General features: G+C 48.2%; 1 protein-coding gene across 3 annotated transcripts in view; it reads left to right on the forward strand.

Moving 5' to 3' along the window:
- Positions 1-16759, forward strand: part of bbs7 (Bardet-Biedl syndrome 7) — an 89412-nt gene extending 72653 nt beyond the window's left edge. For 2 of the 3 annotated variants that reach the window (XM_072495723.1, XM_072495725.1), the window contains exons 15-19: positions 10915-11079; positions 12504-12613; positions 12709-12812; positions 13991-14114; positions 15251-16759. In XM_072495723.1, coding sequence (XP_072351824.1) covers positions 10915-11079; positions 12504-12613; positions 12709-12812; positions 13991-14114; positions 15251-15384 — 637 coding nt within the window. In that variant the 3' untranslated portion in view covers positions 15385-16759. The remainder of the gene's footprint in view (positions 1-10914; positions 11080-12503; positions 12614-12708; positions 12813-13990; positions 14115-15250) is intronic. The other variant, XM_072495726.1, reaches the window with a different exon arrangement.
- Positions 16760-17066: the final 307 nt, after the last annotated feature.

A 17066-nucleotide genomic window follows, 5' to 3' on the forward strand; every position in this document is an offset into this window, starting at 1 on the left:
TTTAGGAGGAGCGATATCTTTGCCTCTGACATAGTCGGGGGCAACTGGCCCCTTTCCCTAGCCTCATTAAAGGTTCTCGTCAGAAGCGGGGCCAGCAAGTCCATATACTTCCTATAAAATTCCACCGGGAATCCGTCTGGTCCCGGGGCCTTCCCCGCCTGCATGCTCCCAATACCTTTCACTACCTCCTCCATCTCAATCTGTGCTCCCAGTCCCGCCCTCTCCTGCTCCTCCACCTTAGGGAATTCCAGCTGATTCAGAAAGCACATCATTCTCTCCTTCCCTTCCGGGGGCTGAGCTTTATATAATCTTTCATAGAATACCTTGAACACCCCATTCACTCTCTCCGCTCCCCGCTCCATCTCTCCCTCCTTGTCTCTCACCCCCCCTATCTCCCTCGCTGCACCCCTCTTCCTCAGTTGGTGGGCCAGCAACCGTTTCGCCTTCTCCCCATATTCATACTGTAGACCTTGTGCCTTCCTCCATTGTGCCTCTGCATTACCCGTAGTCAACAAGTCAAATTCTACATGTAGCCTTTGCCTTTCCCTGTACAGTCCCACCTCCGGTGCCTCCGCATATTGTCTGTCCACCCTCAAAAGTTCTTTCAGCAACCGCTCCCTTTCCCTACCCTCCTGCTTTCCTTTATGTGCCCTAATAGATATCAGCTCCCCTCTAACCACTGCCTTCAACGCCTCCCAGACCACTCCCACCTGAACCTCCCCATTGTCATTAAGCTCCAAGTACCTTTCAATACACCCCCTCACCCTTAAACATACCCCCTCATCTGCCAATAGTCCCATGTCCATTCCCCAGGGCAGGTGCTGTTCTTTTTCCTCCCCTATCTCCAGGTCCACCCAATGTGGAGCGTGGTCCGAGATAGCTATAGCCGTGTACTCCGTCCCTGTCACCTTCGGGATCAGCGCCCTTCCCAAAACAAAAAAGTCTATCCGTGAATATACTTTATGGACATAGGAGAAAAACGAGAACTCCTTACTCCTAGGCCTGCTAAATCTCCAGGGGTCTACTCCTCCCATCTGCTCCATAAAGTCCTTGAGCACCCTAGCTGCATCTGGCCTCCTCCCGGTCCTGGACCGCGATCTGTCCAGCCCTGGGTCCAGCACCGTATTAAAGTCTCCCCCCATTACCAACTTTCCCGCCTCTAGGTCCGGGATACGTCCCAACATTCGCCTCATAAAATTGGCATCATCCCAGTTCGGGGCATATACGTTCACTAGAGCCACCGCCTCCCCTTGCAATCTGCCACTCACCATCACGTATCTACCCCCGCTATCCGCCACTATGGTCTTTGCCTCAAACAGTACCCGTTTCCCCACTAATATAGCCACCCCCCTGTTCTTTGCGTCTAACCCCGAATGAAACACCTGCCCCACCCATCCTTTGTGTAGTCTGACCTGGTCTATCAGTTTCAAATGCGTCTCCTGCAACATAACCACATCTGCCTTTAATTTCTTTAGGTGTGCGAGTACCCGTGCCCTTTTAATCGGCCCGTTCAGCCCTCTCACATTCCACGTGATCAGCTGGGTTGGGGGGCTCTTTACCCCCCCCCCCTTGTCGACTGGCCATCCCCTTTTTTAATCCAGCTCCTCACCCGGTTCCCACGTAGCCGTATCTCCCCCCGACGGCGCCCTCCCGCCTCGACCGCCCCACCCCGTACCAGCTCCCCCTTCTCCCCAGCAGCAGCAACCCAGTTAACCCCCCCCCCGCTAGATCCTCTTCTAGCGTAATTGCACCCCCCATGTTGCTCCCAGAAGTCAGCAAACTCTGGCTGACCTCGGCTTCCCCCCGTGACCTCGGTCCCCACTGTGCGAGGCCCCCTCCTTCCTGCTTCCCTGTTCCCGCCATGATTACCATAGCACGGGAACAAAGCCCGCGTTTCCCACTTGGCCCCACCCCTAATGGCCGGCGCCCACAATTCCTCATCCTTCCCCCCCCCCCCTCCCCCACGACATGGGGAAGAGAGAAAAGTTACCGGGTCGCAAGATTAACAACTTGAGAGATCATCCCTGCCCCCTTTTTCCCCCCCTTCACCCCACGTAATTACACCACCACTTTGTCCCAAACGTTCTTTTTCTGGCCCGCCTATTCCAGCTGCTCCTCCACAATAAATGTCCACGCCTCTTCTGCCATCTCAAAGTAGTGGTGCTTCCCTTGGTGTGTGACCCACAGTCTTGCCGGTTGCAGCATTCCAAATTTGACCTTCCTTTTGTGAAGCACCGCCTTGGCCCGATTAAAACTCGCCCTCCTTCTCGCCACCTCCGCACTCCAATCTTGATATACGCGGATCACCGCGTTCTCCCACCTACTGTTCCGGGTTTTCTTCGCCCATCTGAGGACCATCTCTCTGTCATTATATCGGAGAAATCACACCACTATGGCTCAAGGTATTTCTCCAGCCCTCGGTCTTCGCGTCATAACTCGATAAGCTCCCTCCACCTCCAATGGGCCCGTCGGGGCCTCCGATCCCATTAACGAGTGAAGCATCGTGCTCACATATGCCCCGACGTCCGCCCCCTCCGCACCTTTGGGAAGACCAAGAATCCTTAAATTCTTCCTCCTCGCATTATTCTCCAACACCGCCAGCCTTTCCACACACCTTTTGTGTTGTGCCTCGTGCATCTCTGTCTTCACCCTAGGCCCTGTATTTCGTCTTCATTTTCAGCGGCCTTTGCCTTCACGACCCGAAGCTCCTGCTCCTGGGTCTTTTGTTCCTCCTTTAGCCCTTCAATCGCCTGTAATATTGGGGCCAGCAGCTCCTTCTTCATCTCCTTTTTAAGTTCTTCCACACAGCGCCGCAGGAACTCTTGTTGGTCAGGACCCCATACTAGGCGGCCACCTTCCGACGCCATCTTGCTTTGTGCTTGCTTTCCTTGCCGCTGCTCTAGAGGATCCTCCGCAATCCGGCCACTTTCCTCTCCTTTTTCCATCTGTGTCCAGGGGGAATTCCCTTCTGGTTTACCGCACAGTGTTTTTAGCCGTTAAAATTGCCGTTGGGGCTCCGATTAAGAGCCCAAAAGTCCGTTCCACCGGGAGCTGCCGAAACGTGCGACTTAGCTGGTCATCGCCACACCCGGAAGTCTCCATTGATCACTGTTAAGTGACTCCCATCAGAATATGTAACTGTGTTTGATCATTAAATGAGAATAGAATCAGGCTTGCTCTGATTACTTCAATGTTCAAGATGTGCTCACACACATGAAGACTGATTGCTTGGGCAAGATACTCAATTGCACTCTGACATGAACTTTCAGGATTGTCAACATGCCTTTTTATTCTTTCATGGGATGTGGATGTTGCTGGTAAGGCCAGTATTTGTTGCCCATTCCTAATTTCCCTTGAAGTGAGTAACTTGTTAAGCCATTTTAGAGCGCAGTTAAGAGTGAACCACATCACTTTCGGTTGCGGCCATGCCTAGGTAGGTCGCACGTTCGGCAGCTCCCGCCGGGAACGGACTTTTGGGCTCTCTAGCGTCCCCAACGGCAATTGTTCGACGGCTTCCAGTGTGGGAAGGTGACAGCAAGGTCCCCCCGACATTATATGGATTGGACCAGGAGTGGAGCGGTGAAAAAAGTGATCTTGGAGCAGCGAAAAGTGAGAGGGAGAAAAAACAAGATGGCGGCGGGTGGAGACCAAGCAGCATGGGCGCAGTGATCGCAGGAGCAGCAGGGGTTTCTTAAACGCTGCTTTGAGGAGCTGAAAACCGAAATGCTGGCGCCAATGAAGGCGGCGATTGAAAAGCTTGTGGAGACCCAGAAGACCCAAGGGGCGGTGATCTGGGAGGTGCGGCAAAAAGCCTCGGAGAACGAGGACAAGATCTTGGGCCTGGCGGTGAAGGTGGAGGCGCACGAGGCGCTGCACAAGAGGTGGGCGGAAAGATTTGAGGACCTGGAGAATAGGTCGAGGAGGACAAATCTTCGGATTCTGGGTCTCCCCGAAGGAGTGGAGGGGCCCAATGCTGGGGCATATGTGAGCACGATGCTCAATTCGCCGATGGGCGCGGGAGCCTTCCCGAGGCCCCTGGAGCTAAATTCCCGAGGCCCCTGGGGCTCACCGGGTCCTAGCAAGGAGAACCAAGACCAACGATCCGCCAAAGGCTGTAGTGGTGAGGTTTCACCGCTTTATGGACAGAGAGTGTGTCCTGAGATGGGCCAAGAAAGAGCGGAGCAGCAGGTGGGAGAACACGGAGATCCGAATCTACCAGGACTGGAGTGCAGAGGTGGCTAAGAAGAGAGCTGGTTTCAATCGGGCTAAGGCGGTGCTCCATCGGAAGGGGGTGAAGTTCGGTATGCTGCAGCCAGCGCGATTGTGGGTCACGTTCCAGGATCGGCACCACTATTTCGAAACGCCTGATGAGGCATGGAGCTTTATACGGACTGGAAAGTTGGACTCAAATTGAGGGTTTGTTGTGGGGGGGATGTTTACTGTGTATATGGTGTTTATTACGTTTAGGGAATGTTCCTTTGGTTTGGGTGCTGGATGGGGATGGGCAAAGGGATTTGATGGGGAGAGTGTGGGCGTCGGTGTTGGAGGGGCAGATCCCCACGAAGGAAGAGGGAGAGTGGAGGCCCGAGGATGGGGAATTGGGGTAAGGCCGCAAAAGGAGCTGCGCCAGAGGGGGTGGGGCCGGCTCAGGAAAGCGCGGGCTTTTTCCCGCGTTAGGGAAGGACGGGGGTGGGGGCCGGGGGGGGGATGGGCGGTGCTGGAGAGGACCACACACTGACTGCCAGGGAGGGGGGATTCTCACACTGGGGGGGGGGGGGGGTCGATGGAATGGCGGGAGAGGCCGGGGTCAGCTGACTTACGGGAGTGTTATGGGGGAGCAAAAGGGCTAGATGTGGATCTAGCGGGGGGAGAGGGGGGGGTAATAGGGTTGCTGCTGCATTGGCCAAAGGGGAGCTGGAAGTAGGAGAGGTGGTCGGGGCGGGGGTCCGCCGTCTGGGGGACTGGAGGGTGCGGGAGGCGCGGGCACGTGGCTGGCCAAGAAAAGGAGGTGGCTAGTCGGCAGGGGGGTGGTGGTGGTGAGTAGCCCCCCAATCCTGCTGATAACTTGGAATGTGAGGGGCCTGAACGGGCCGGTCAAGAGGGCCCGGGTGTTCGCGCACTTAAAGGGACTGAAGGCAGACGTGGTTATGCTCCAGGAGACACATATGAATGTGGCAGATCAATAGGCAGATCCGTAGGCTGAGAAAGGGATGGATCGGACAGGTATTCCATTCAGGGCTGGATGCGAAGAACTGAGGGGTTGCAATACTGGTGGGGAAGCGGGTGTCGTTTGAGGCAATGAATATTGTAGTGGATAATGGGGGTCGATATGTGATGGTGAGCGATAGGTTGCAAGGGGTGCGGGTGGTACTGGTAAATGTATATGCCCCGAACTGGGATGATGCCGGATTTATGAAACATGCTGGGTCGGATTCCGGACCTGGAGGTAGAAAGCTTGATAATGGGGGGTGATTTCAACACGGTGATGGACCCAGCACTGGATCGCTCTAGGTCCAAGACGGGTAAGAGGCCGGCTGCGGCCAAGGTGCTTAGGGGGTTTATGGACCAGATGGGGGGAGTGGATCCATGGAGGTTTGTCAGGCCCCTGGCCAGGGAATTTTCATTCTTTTCCCACGTCCACAGAGCCTACTCCCGGATAGATTTCTTTATTTTGAGTAGGGCGCTAATCCCGAAAGTGCAGGGAACGGAGTATTCGGCCATAGCCATCTCAGACCATGCCCCGCACTGGGTGGAGCTGGAGTTAGGCGAGGAGAGGGACCAGCGCCCGCTGTGGCATCTTGATGTGAGATTATTGGCGGATGAGGAGGTGTGCGGGTGGGTGCGGGGGTGCATTGAAATATATTTGGAGGTCAACGACAACAGAGGTGCAGGTGGGGGTAGTCTGGGAGGTGCTGGAGGCGGTGGTCAAGGGAGAGCTAATCTCCATCAGGGCCCACAGGGAGAAGAGAGAGGGCAGGGAGAGGGAGAGGTTGGTGGGGGAGATCTTAAGGGTGGGCAGGAGATGTGCAGAGGCCCCCGAGGAGGGACTACTCAGGGAGCGGCGGAACCTCCAGACGGAGTTCGACCTGTTGACCACAGGGAAAGCAGAGGCACAGTGGAGGAAAGCACAGGGGGCGACGTATGAGTATGGGGAGAAGGCGAGTTGGATGCTGGCACACCAGCTTCGTAAGAGGGAGGCAGCGAGGGAGATAGGTGGAGTTAAGGATAGCGGGGGGAATACAGTGTGGAGTGCGGTGAGAATAAATGAGGTATTTAGGGACTTCTATGGGGATCTGTACAGATCTGAGCCCCCAGCGAGGGAAGAGGGTATGCGACGATTTTTGGATCAGCTGAGGTTCCCGAGGGTGGAGGAGCAGGAGGTGGCTGGTTTAGGGGCGCCAATTGGGCTGGAGGAGCTGGTTAAAGGATTGGAGAGCATGCAGGCGGGGAAGGCCCTGGGGCCAGATGGGTTCCCTGTCGAGTTTTACAGGAAATACGTGGACCTGCTAGGCCCGTTGTTAGTGAGGACTTTCAATAAGGCAAGGGAGGTGGGGACCTTGCCCCCGACAATGTCCGGGGCGCTGATCTCTCTGATCCTGAAGCGGGACAAGGGCCCACTGCAATGTGGGTCGTATAGACCGATCTCGCTCCTCAATGTGGATGCTAAGTTGCTGGCAAAAGTGCTGGCTACGAGAATTGAGGACTGTGTCCCGGGGGTGATTCATGAGGACCAGACGGGATTTGTAAAGGGCAGGCAGCTAAACACTAATGTGCGGAGGCTCCTCAATGTGATCAAGATGCCCTCGGTGGAGGGAGAAGCGGAGGTAGTGGCAGCTATGGATGTGAAGAAGGCCTTCGACCGGGTGGAGTGGGAGTATCTTTGGGAAGTGCTGCGGAGGTTTGGGTTCGGGGAGGGGTTCATCAGCTGGATCAGGTTGCTATATAGAGCCCCGGTGGCGAGTGTGGCTACGAATCGGCGGAGGTTGGAGTACTTTCGGCTGTACCGAGGGACGAGGCAGGGGTGCCCCGTCCCCCTTGTTGTTTGCATTGGCAATTGAGTCTCTGGCCATGGCATTAAGGGAGTCCAGGAAATGGAGGGGATTGGTCCGAGGGGGAGAGGAACATCGGGTGTCGCTGAATGCGGACGACCTGTTGCTGTATGTGGCAGATCCAGTGGAGGGGATGGTGGAGGTCATGCGGATCCTAAGGGAGTTTGGGGACTTCTCAGGGTATAAGCTCAATGTAGGGAAAAGTGAGCTCTTTGTGGTGCATCCAGGGGACCAGGGAAAGGGGATAGACGACCTACCGTTGAAGAGGGCGGAAAGGAGCTTTCGGTACTTCGGGATCCAAGTGGCTGGGAGTTGGGGGGCCCTGCACAAGCTCAATTTGACACGGTTGGTGGAGCAGATGGAGGAGGATTTCAAAAGATGGGATGTGCTGCCACTCTCGCTAGCGGGCAGTGTGCAGTCGGTTAAAATGATGGTCCTCCCGAGGTTTCTCTTTGTGTTCCAGTGCCTTCCCATTATGATTCCCAAGGCCTTTTTCAAACGGGTAGGTAGGAGCATCATGGGTTTCGTGTGGGCAAATAAGACCCCGAGGGTAAAGATGGTGTTTCTGGAGCGAAGTAGGGACAGGGAGGGCTGGCGCTGACGAATTTGTGCTATTATTGGGCTGCCAATGTGGCAATGATCCGTAAGTGGGCAATGGAGGGAGAGGGGGCGGCGTGGAAGAGGTTGGAGATGGCGTCCTGTGTGGGCACGAGCCTGAGGGCGCTGGCGACGGCACTGCTGCTGCTCCCGCCGACAAGGTACACCACGAGTACGGTGGTGGCGGCGACGTTGAAGATCTGGGGGCAGTGGAGACGACACAGGGGCAAGGTGGGAGCCTCGGTTTGGTCCCCGATTCGGGAGAACCATCGGTTCGTCCCGGAAGGATGGATGGGGGCTGGCATCGGTCCGGGATTAGAAGAATGGGGACATGTTTATAGATGGGACGTTTGCGAGCCTAGGGGCGCTAGAGGAGAAGTTTGGGTTACCCCCGGGAAATGCTTTCAGGTATATGCAAGTGAGGGCGTTTGTGAGGCAGCAGATGAGGGAATCCCCGCTGCTCCCGGCACAGGGGATTCAGGACAGGGTGATTTTGGGTGTATGGGTTGGAGAAGGCAAGGTTTTGGCGCTCTACCAGGAGCTGAAAGAGGAGGAGGCCTCGGTAGAGGAGTTAAAGGGCAAGTGGGAGGAGGAGCTTGGGGAGGAGATAGATGAGGGTCTGTGGGCTGATGCCCTGAATAGGGTTAATTCTTCCTCCTCTTGCGCCAGGCTCAGCCTAATACAATTCAAGGTTACTCACAGAGCGCATATGACAGGGGCGAGGTTGAGTAGGTTCTTTGGGGTGGAGGACAGATGTGGGAGGTGCTCGGGAAGCCCGGCGAATCTGGTCGTGCCCGGCACTGGATGGGTTTTGGAGGGGTTTCGCGAGGACTATGTCCAAGGTGGTGAAAGTCCAGGTCAAGCCGAGTTGGGGGTTGGCACTATTTGGGGTAATGGACGAGCCGGGAGTGCAGGAGGCGAAAGAGGCCGGTATCCTGGCCTTTGCTTCCCTGGCAGCCCGGCGGTGGATCTTGTTATTATGGAAGGATGCGAAGCCCCCCGGGGTGGAAGCCTGGATAAATGACATGGCAGGGTTCATTACGCTGGAGAGGATAAAGTTTGCTTTACGAGGGTCTGTGCAGGGGTTCTTCAGGCGGTGGCAACCGTTCCTAGACTATCTCGTGGAGCATTAGGAGGTCAGCAGCAGCAGCAACCCAAGGGTGGGGGGGGAGTCTCTTTCGGGGGAGGGGGAATTCAGGTGGTTGGGGGGGGGGCTCCCTATGGGTACCTTTGAATGTCATATGGGGGGTTGCTGTATATGGGGGAAACCCAATGGATAAGTTTTGTATAATTTTTGACTGTTGTGTTTGTGTTTCTTTTTGTTATGGGGAGGGGGGGGGGGGTTTGTTAAAAATACTGTTGGAAAATTTGAATAAACATTTTTTTTTAAAAAAAGAGTGAACCACATTGCTGTGGGTGTGGAGTCACATGTAGGCCAAACCAGGCAACGATGACAGATTTCCTTTCCTGAAGGATATCTGAAACAGATGGGTTTTTACAACGATTGACGATCACTGAGACTAGTTTTCAATTCCAGATTTTATTAATTGAATTTGAATTTGACCAGCTGCCCTGTGCTTTGTGGTGGCATCATGCTGGAGGGAGGATAAATGACAGAGGATGATCTGTTAAATATGGAGGCTGGTGGGGTTGAAGGTGAGGGGCAGGGGAACCCTATCATGCTTCTGCAAGGAAGGAGACAGCGTGAGAGCAGAAGTACATGATGTAGATCAGGCAAAATAGTCAACCCTGTAAACCACAGGTTGGGGGAAGAATCCTCTGTTGAGGACAGAGGAAGACGTATTGAAAGGGCTAGAATGGAAAGTTGTGTTATCTAAACACGTGAAGGAGAAGCTGGGTGAATACCGTAACATGTTGTGGCTGATCTGAACGGGAGCTTCAGGGCGCGATTCTAAGTTTCTAAGTTAATTTGTGGTGTGTTTTTCAGAGTTTTTCGTCGGCTCTGCCAGTGAGATCCCCACTGCAATCCAGTGACACTTCATCACTTTTTTGGGCCCTGGGGAATTTTCTCACCGGTTTAGTCCTCAGTTCGAATTTTTTTCAGCACTGGGGAGCTGAACTCCAAGATCGGCCACCATTTGAAAGGGTGCCTCGATCTCTAAGTGAGCGTGTGGTTCCCCAGACATTCTCCACCAATGGGCAATTTCACCTCCCCCCCCCCCCCCCCCCCCCCCCCCCTTTTCATACCCCGCTCAACCCTCCTTTATGGGCATGGCTCCCTTCTGTCCCTGAGCCTTGGCTGTGCCTCCCTGGCACAGGGCTCCCTTGCACTGGCACCCAGGCAGTGCTACTGCCAACTTGGCAATGCCACCCAGACATCTTGGCAGTGCCAGGGTGGCGGTACCAAGGTGCCAGCTGGGCAGTGTGATGGTGCCCATGTTCCAGGGGGAGGGCCAAGAGGCCACCCTGCACTATCCCTGACCACCCGATAACCTGGGAGACCCCATCCGGGTGCCGTTCTGCCTGGTCCACGTTTGTGTGAACCAGTGCTGAACGGTGCCTGTCTGCGGCCTCACTTAAATGAAAATGAAAATCGCTTATTGTCACGAGTAGGCTTCAATGAAGTTACTGTGAAAAGCCCCTAGTCGCCACATTCCAGCGCCTGTTCGGGGAGGCTGGTACGGGAAGAGACTGGAGACTGGTAGATCCCGGCTAAGTTTACCGAAGTCGGTTTAAACCCGACTTCAGCGTGCGCCATTTGGTCCCGCCCCTTTTGGCCGTGCTTCTGACTCCGACGCCTTGCAGGACTTGGGTAGATCCCACGAGGTGCAATGGCTACCGGGAAACCCGCGGGAGACCTCTCCCAGCATTCATCGACCGCACCACGCTTGAGCGAGATCCTAACGAGGTCAGTAGATCGCACTGTCAGTCTCGATGCTACAGTTTGTCTTGGTATCTTTCAGTTTGGATAGGAAAATTGAGGGATTTTATGCACTAAGCCCTTTTGAAAGTTTGCATATTATATATGGTGAGTAAGGACAGTATGTGCTGGAACTGACATATAAACAAAACGCTGGAAATGCTCTTGTGTCTGACCATCTACCGAGAGCGAGAGACAACTAACATTTCAGGTTAATGACCTTTCATGTGAACTGTGCTGAAATTCACTGTGTAATGTCACACTTATACCCTTGTAACTACTTTCAAGAGATAGTGGACAATGGCAGAAAATTAGAGAGGGAATATTATTGTAACTCTTGTGGTAGTTATTTTTGATTTTTTTCCTCCCCTCTTTTCTGTATCTCAGGCCAATGAATACACTGACACTTACAGGACAGTTCAGCTTTGCAGAAATTCATTCCTGGGTTGTCTTCTGTCTACCTGAAGTACCAGATAAAGTTCCAGTGGGTGATAGCGTCACATTTTACTTTCAGAACACATTCCTGGAAACACAATTGGAATGTTCTTACAAGTAAGAGAAATGACTACACTGGCTGGATATCATTTGCTGATTTGTTCGTTAAATGGTAATCTAAACATTGGTTGTTTTAATTATTTTTAATAAAGCTATCCTTTTATTAGCCATTATGATCTGTATTTAACTCCTGAAACGTAGCTTGATCAAAAGGCAATCAGCAATTATATAACCTAATGTGACAGTGTATTATAAATATTGAAAACAACCTGTGCAAAATAAACCATGTGTTAAGAACAGTCTTAGGCTATAACTATAAAATAATGAGGACAAACACAAGCTAGCATTACACAACATGCCGGAAGGGGTCTCGTGCTCAGGACTTCATGCTGCCACTTTTTGCATTAAAAGACACTTTGGATCAATGCAAAATATCACTGGCACTTCTTATAAACTAATCACAATGTCTCTGAGGTAAGCAAGAGACTTTTGAATCTTTGGTAGAAGTTCCGCACAGGACTAAAACTCTGGAATTCTCTCATTTTGCCTTCAACTTTCTCCTTTTAAGGTGCTTCTTAAAACCTACTTTTGTTTCCCTGTCAAATGTCATCGCCTTGGTTTGCCATCCATATTTACCTGATTACAATACTTAGAAGTGCTTTCAGATATCATACTCCATGAAAGGAGCTAAATAAATACAAGTTATTGTTCACTTGCAAAATCTGCCATTTTGCATCTTTATTTTTTGTAAATTGAATGATAAATATAGTGAATTGCTTTGGAGGAAAAAAAACTCCATCATATTCCCCCAACCCCTTAAACTGGCATATCCCAAGATGGTTTGTAGGCAGGAGCATGTTGGCACGCCAGCCAGTACAGGAAATTGTGGGCCAGTCGTCCTGCCTTCGTGGCCATTCAAATGGAAACTGTGTTATGAATAGTGATGTGGCAGATTAATTTATTTACTTTTCCTAGGGTGGCACGGTAGCACAGTGGTTAGCTCTGCTGCTTCACGGAGCCGAGGTCCCAGGTTCAATCCCAGCTCTGGGTCACTGCCCGTGTGGAGTTTGCACATTCTCCCTGTGATTGTGTGGGTTTTGCAGCACAACCCAAAGATGTGCAGGGTAGGTGGATTGGTCACGCTAAATTGCCCCTTAATTGGAAAAAATTAATTGAGTATTCTAAAAAAAAATTTTTTAAATTACATTTCCTGTCGCCAGCGACATTGAGACTTAATTAACTACATTTGAATATGGTGTGTTTGTATTTTGTTTCAAACCTCTGACAAATTAAGCTTTCATTATCTTTAGTCCATAAGTAGCCCTGGAGGAAATGAACTGGGCTATGTAAAATATTTTAATTTATTAAATCAGAATCAGTTTGTTGCAGAATAGCAACCTTGCTCCTAATTATTTTGGTTTCCTTCCAACAGATTTACTTTTGCTAAGTATTTAATTAATATTCTTTTAATTTGATTTTAGAAAAGGTGAAGGAACTTTTAAATCTGACAATATCTCTACTATTTCCATCCTGAAAGATATATTAACAAAAGAAGCTACAAAAAGAAAAATCAATCTCAGCATCTCGTATGGTGAGAACCAACCCACAATTTAATTCCGTTTTTTCCAGATCTTTGAACACCGTTATTTATGAACTGTTTTTCCTGAGATTTGTGTTTTTTTAAAGATGTCAATGAGGAATCCATAAACTACACGCTAAATTTGATTCATCCCAAATTGGAACATCAGTTGCTTTTGGCGAAGAAAGTTCAGCTGATTGATGCTTTGAAGGTAAGTTGCACAGATAAAGTGACAAACAAACTGAGTAAATCAATTCATAAGTGAATCTCTTGAGCTGACATACTCTCTCGCCTACTTTTCTCTCTCTCACGCGCGCACACAAGCAAAACAGATGTGCATTTAAAACTACTGTGCTGCAACAACCCTTTCAAATATAGTGTCGGGATTGTCAGAAATTCTGTTACATTGAATGTTTTTAATGGGAAATAACTTTTGAAAATGTAAAAGTTGTTCCATTTTACCAGTTAAATTGTTAAAACAAATTGAGTTGCAAAGCCGGATTAGGCTTGGTTAACTTTCCAAGATTGATCACTGGCTCTGCTAAATTCCCTGTATGAAAAACTAATTTGGACAGCAATCCACCTTCAGTAATCAAGTGTAGTTGCTCTTCTGAGTGCATTTTCTGTAAACCAGTGCAGTGTTTAGGGTTGCCATGAGTCCCTTGAATGGGGCACAAAATGCTGGGGCGCTGCTTCTAACAGCCTGGGAGAAGTGGCACATACACAGCTCCAACTACTCACCTGGTCCATGTTTGTGTGGACCAGTGTTAAACGGTGCCATGTCGAGATATCCCAGGCGCGGGCCTTCGTTCCTGGGCCTTGGGAGAATTGGGTGGCAATATGTTTAAATGAACCTAATGTCTCTAAATCTCGCAAGGCGCTCCAAACGTCGCAAATCTCGCAAGCGGTATCTCGAGATTTGATGGCATCGCCGTGCCACTGGGTTGGGCGCAGTGAGACCGTTTGATCATGCCCCTTATCTCTGTAAATTGCTCCATAAGCTCTGGTCTCTTCTGTAACTTGCACTCCATTCACCCCACCATTGCTACTGTGCCTATCTAAATATACATTGTTGTTGTGCTTTCTGTTGTCTGCCCTGAATCTCTCGAATATTTTCCTAATACTTGCTGCATCTCAACCTGCATCTCCTTCTTTAAGATCCTCCTTTAAAACCTTAAAATCTATTTCCTTTAGTTGCCGTCTTGAGATCCTCTTCTTTGGGTCAGTGCCGATTTTTGTCTGACTATGCTTTTATTTTGGCTTGTTTTTCTTCAGTTAAAAATATCATAGAAGTACAAGTTATTGTTATGTTAATAGCAACAGTACAGTATTGAGGGTCTCTGAAATTAAGTAATGATCTGTGTGATCAGATGACCCATTTCCTTGCAGGAGCTGCAGCTGTATGAAGGAAATGTGGATTTTCTAATACCTGAATACCGTTGCATTCTAGAGGAAGCTGATAGTCTGCTGGAAGAGTATAAGAAACAACCTGCTCACTTGGAGAGATTGTATGGCAAGTACTCTAACTGGAGAAATGGAATATCATGACTAGTTGAAAACATGGAATTAGTCTGGATGTCTCTTCAAAGTGCATGTTGCACAGCACAACTTGGGACCTTTTCCATTGCTTTTAGTTTTCCATTGCTTTTAGTTTCTCCAATCCCTCAAACCAGTCATTTTTTTAAGCTTCAGTATGGCTTGCACTATTTATACTTTGAAAGTTTTCTTAATGGGATCGTATGTTCCGGTGCAAATATTCTCAGTGTCAGGGAAGCTTAAAGCTCCTAAAGTAGCAAACCTAGCCATTAAATGATCTCTTCCTTTACTCTTAAAGGTGGCAGAATTAGTGGGGTATATGTTCACTGGTGAGGATCATCCTTCGTACTTGTAAATATTTAATTAACAGCAGTAACATTTATTTCTATAGTACTTTTAATATAGTAAAAAAACATCCTTGAATTCATCATGAGGGTGATTATCAGTCAAAAAACAAAATCTTGAATGATGGGTAATATGAAGTATAATAAAGGAGGACGGTGAGCTAGAGTGGCTTAGGAAGGAGTTCCAGGGCTTAAGCAGCTGGAGACATTGTCATCAGTGGTGGAGCAGGTAAAATTGGATAACAAGAGGCCAGAATTGGAAGAGTGCAGAGATCTTGAAGGCTTATTGGGCTGAGGAGGCTATAGTTATAGAAAGGGGTACGGCAGCAGTCACTGTCACATTAGATGTCATTTGTGACTTTGATAAGAACTGTTCCACGCTTTGGCAGGGCAGAAACCCAATTGGAGTGATTCAGTTATGTTGCACGAAAGGTGAGCTTGGATTTGGGAGGTGACAACATATTCAAGGAACTTTCTACATCATTATCAAATGTTTGAAAATTGTACTTAAACTGTTTTTTGTGCATTTTCTACATTACAGTAATGGCTATACTTTTGAAGCTGTAATAATTAATTAATAAGTTGTAAATTGCTTATCAAAAGAGCATAGACATAACCAAAGGATTGAATGGCTTCCTTGTGCTATTTCGTTCTGTGACTGCTCAACTTCCACTTGTTAAACCACAAAATAAATGCATTGTACTTTAACAGTAAAATCCAAATGCATCTTTGAATTCATACTAATTCTCTTTTTTTCTTCCTCAAATAGGCATGATAACTGACCTCTTCATAGATAAATTCAAATTCAAAGGCACCAACGTGAAAACCAAGGTTCCTCTTTTGCTGGAGATTTTAGATAATTATGATCCTAAAAGTCTCATGGCCTTCTTTGATTCAGCCTAGAGAAACTACCCAGAGCCTGTTAAAAAGCAAATGTAATGTTCCTGACCATGGCTATTTTATAATAGTGAAATGCTACAATTCAAAGCAGTAGCTGAACAGGCAATTTCTATTGATGGGGAGAATGAATAAGAACTGATCATGTTACTGTAAAGGTATTTAAGGATGAATTTCTCTCTATCATCTGCCGTGATTTCGGCAGATGATCTGTGGAAACTATGGAGAAATTGTATAGACAATAATGTTTCTTCTCTAGGTCTACATGGATCTTTCCCCAAATGCATTGCACATGAGTGGGAGAACCCTTATGGAATTTCACCCCTCAAAAGACCTGCAAAATACAGTCATAATATGTAAATACCAACATGAGCTTTTTTTAAATGGTAGTTGAGAGACTTAATTTAAAAGCCCCCTCTTTTCTAGAGTTTGAGAATGACTGGTTAAAAATACTATTCTCCTAAAGTTACCCAGAATAGATGTTCCACCCACCTAACTCCGCCAACCTTTTCCCTCACATACTCCACCTGTACACATCTTGAATGTAGATTGGTGGGTTCAGGCAACCAATAATTGGACTTTAGGGTAATCGACCTTGAGTCCAAGAATCAAATTTGAAATATGTCATGTGATATTCCAGTTAGCCTGTAGTGAGGTATGTTAGTCTTTCTCCTATCTGATTTTTCATAATTTACTTTTACATATTTTACAATTCATATAAAATTGTCTTTGCTTTCCCATTTTTTCTGTGAAATGTAATGATAGGTACTGTCTGATTTTATAATCTACTGATCCAGCAGTATTGCTTACACTTGTCATCACAAAATATCTGGCAAAGACCAGAAACCCATATATTTTGTAGGTCACCTTGTCTTAAAGTGTATTTTCCATCTGTGGGTGCTGACATTTTTTTGAGATGTATCAATTTTTGATATATTGAGGTAAAAAATACATAGGTATGGAATCACTCATTAATATCATGTACATATAAAATAATCTTGTTAATAGTGTGTAATACTTATCGGAAAATACTATATAGTACAATTTCCTATATTCATTGTTATTACAGTAACATTAGTTTTGGCAACCCTTTTCAATGTTATTGTTTGTTTCTGTCCTCAAAGATTCTGTTAAATTTCCAGAACGTAAATCTTGTCAAATAACTTTTATAACAGTGATGGTCATCCTTTTGCAGCAAATACAATCTATCATTGTCTCTCTGATAATGTTACACCTAAGCAGTTGTTTGCTGAGCTGTTTTTAAACTTTCATTCTTTCATTGCACTGCTTAACCATTGATGCAGTGATTGTATTGTAAATAGAATTGATTGTAAATATGGTGATGTTGAAAATATCAATATTAAATTATATAATATGTTCATCAGATCTCCATTACAATGCTTCATTGGTTTGGTAATGCCTTTCTGTTCAAAGCCTGACGAAGAATTGAGATAAGAATGGTCAAAAAAAAAATACTGTGACAAAAGATAAACGATCCCTCTTCATCCTTCTTTACCGATCTGCAGTCTTTGACATGGGTGACTACACCATCCTCCACCAGTATCTCTCCTTTGTTGTCCAGCTGAGTGGGACTACCCTCACTAATAATCTTTATTTAATAATCTTTATTATTGTCACAAGTAGGCTTACATTAACACTGCAATAAAGTTGCTGTGAAAAGCCCCTAG

The sequence above is a fragment of the Scyliorhinus torazame genome, chromosome 3 (genome assembly GCF_047496885.1).
Source record: "Scyliorhinus torazame isolate Kashiwa2021f chromosome 3, sScyTor2.1, whole genome shotgun sequence".
In the NCBI taxonomy this organism is placed as follows: Eukaryota; Metazoa; Chordata; class Chondrichthyes; order Carcharhiniformes; family Scyliorhinidae; genus Scyliorhinus; species Scyliorhinus torazame.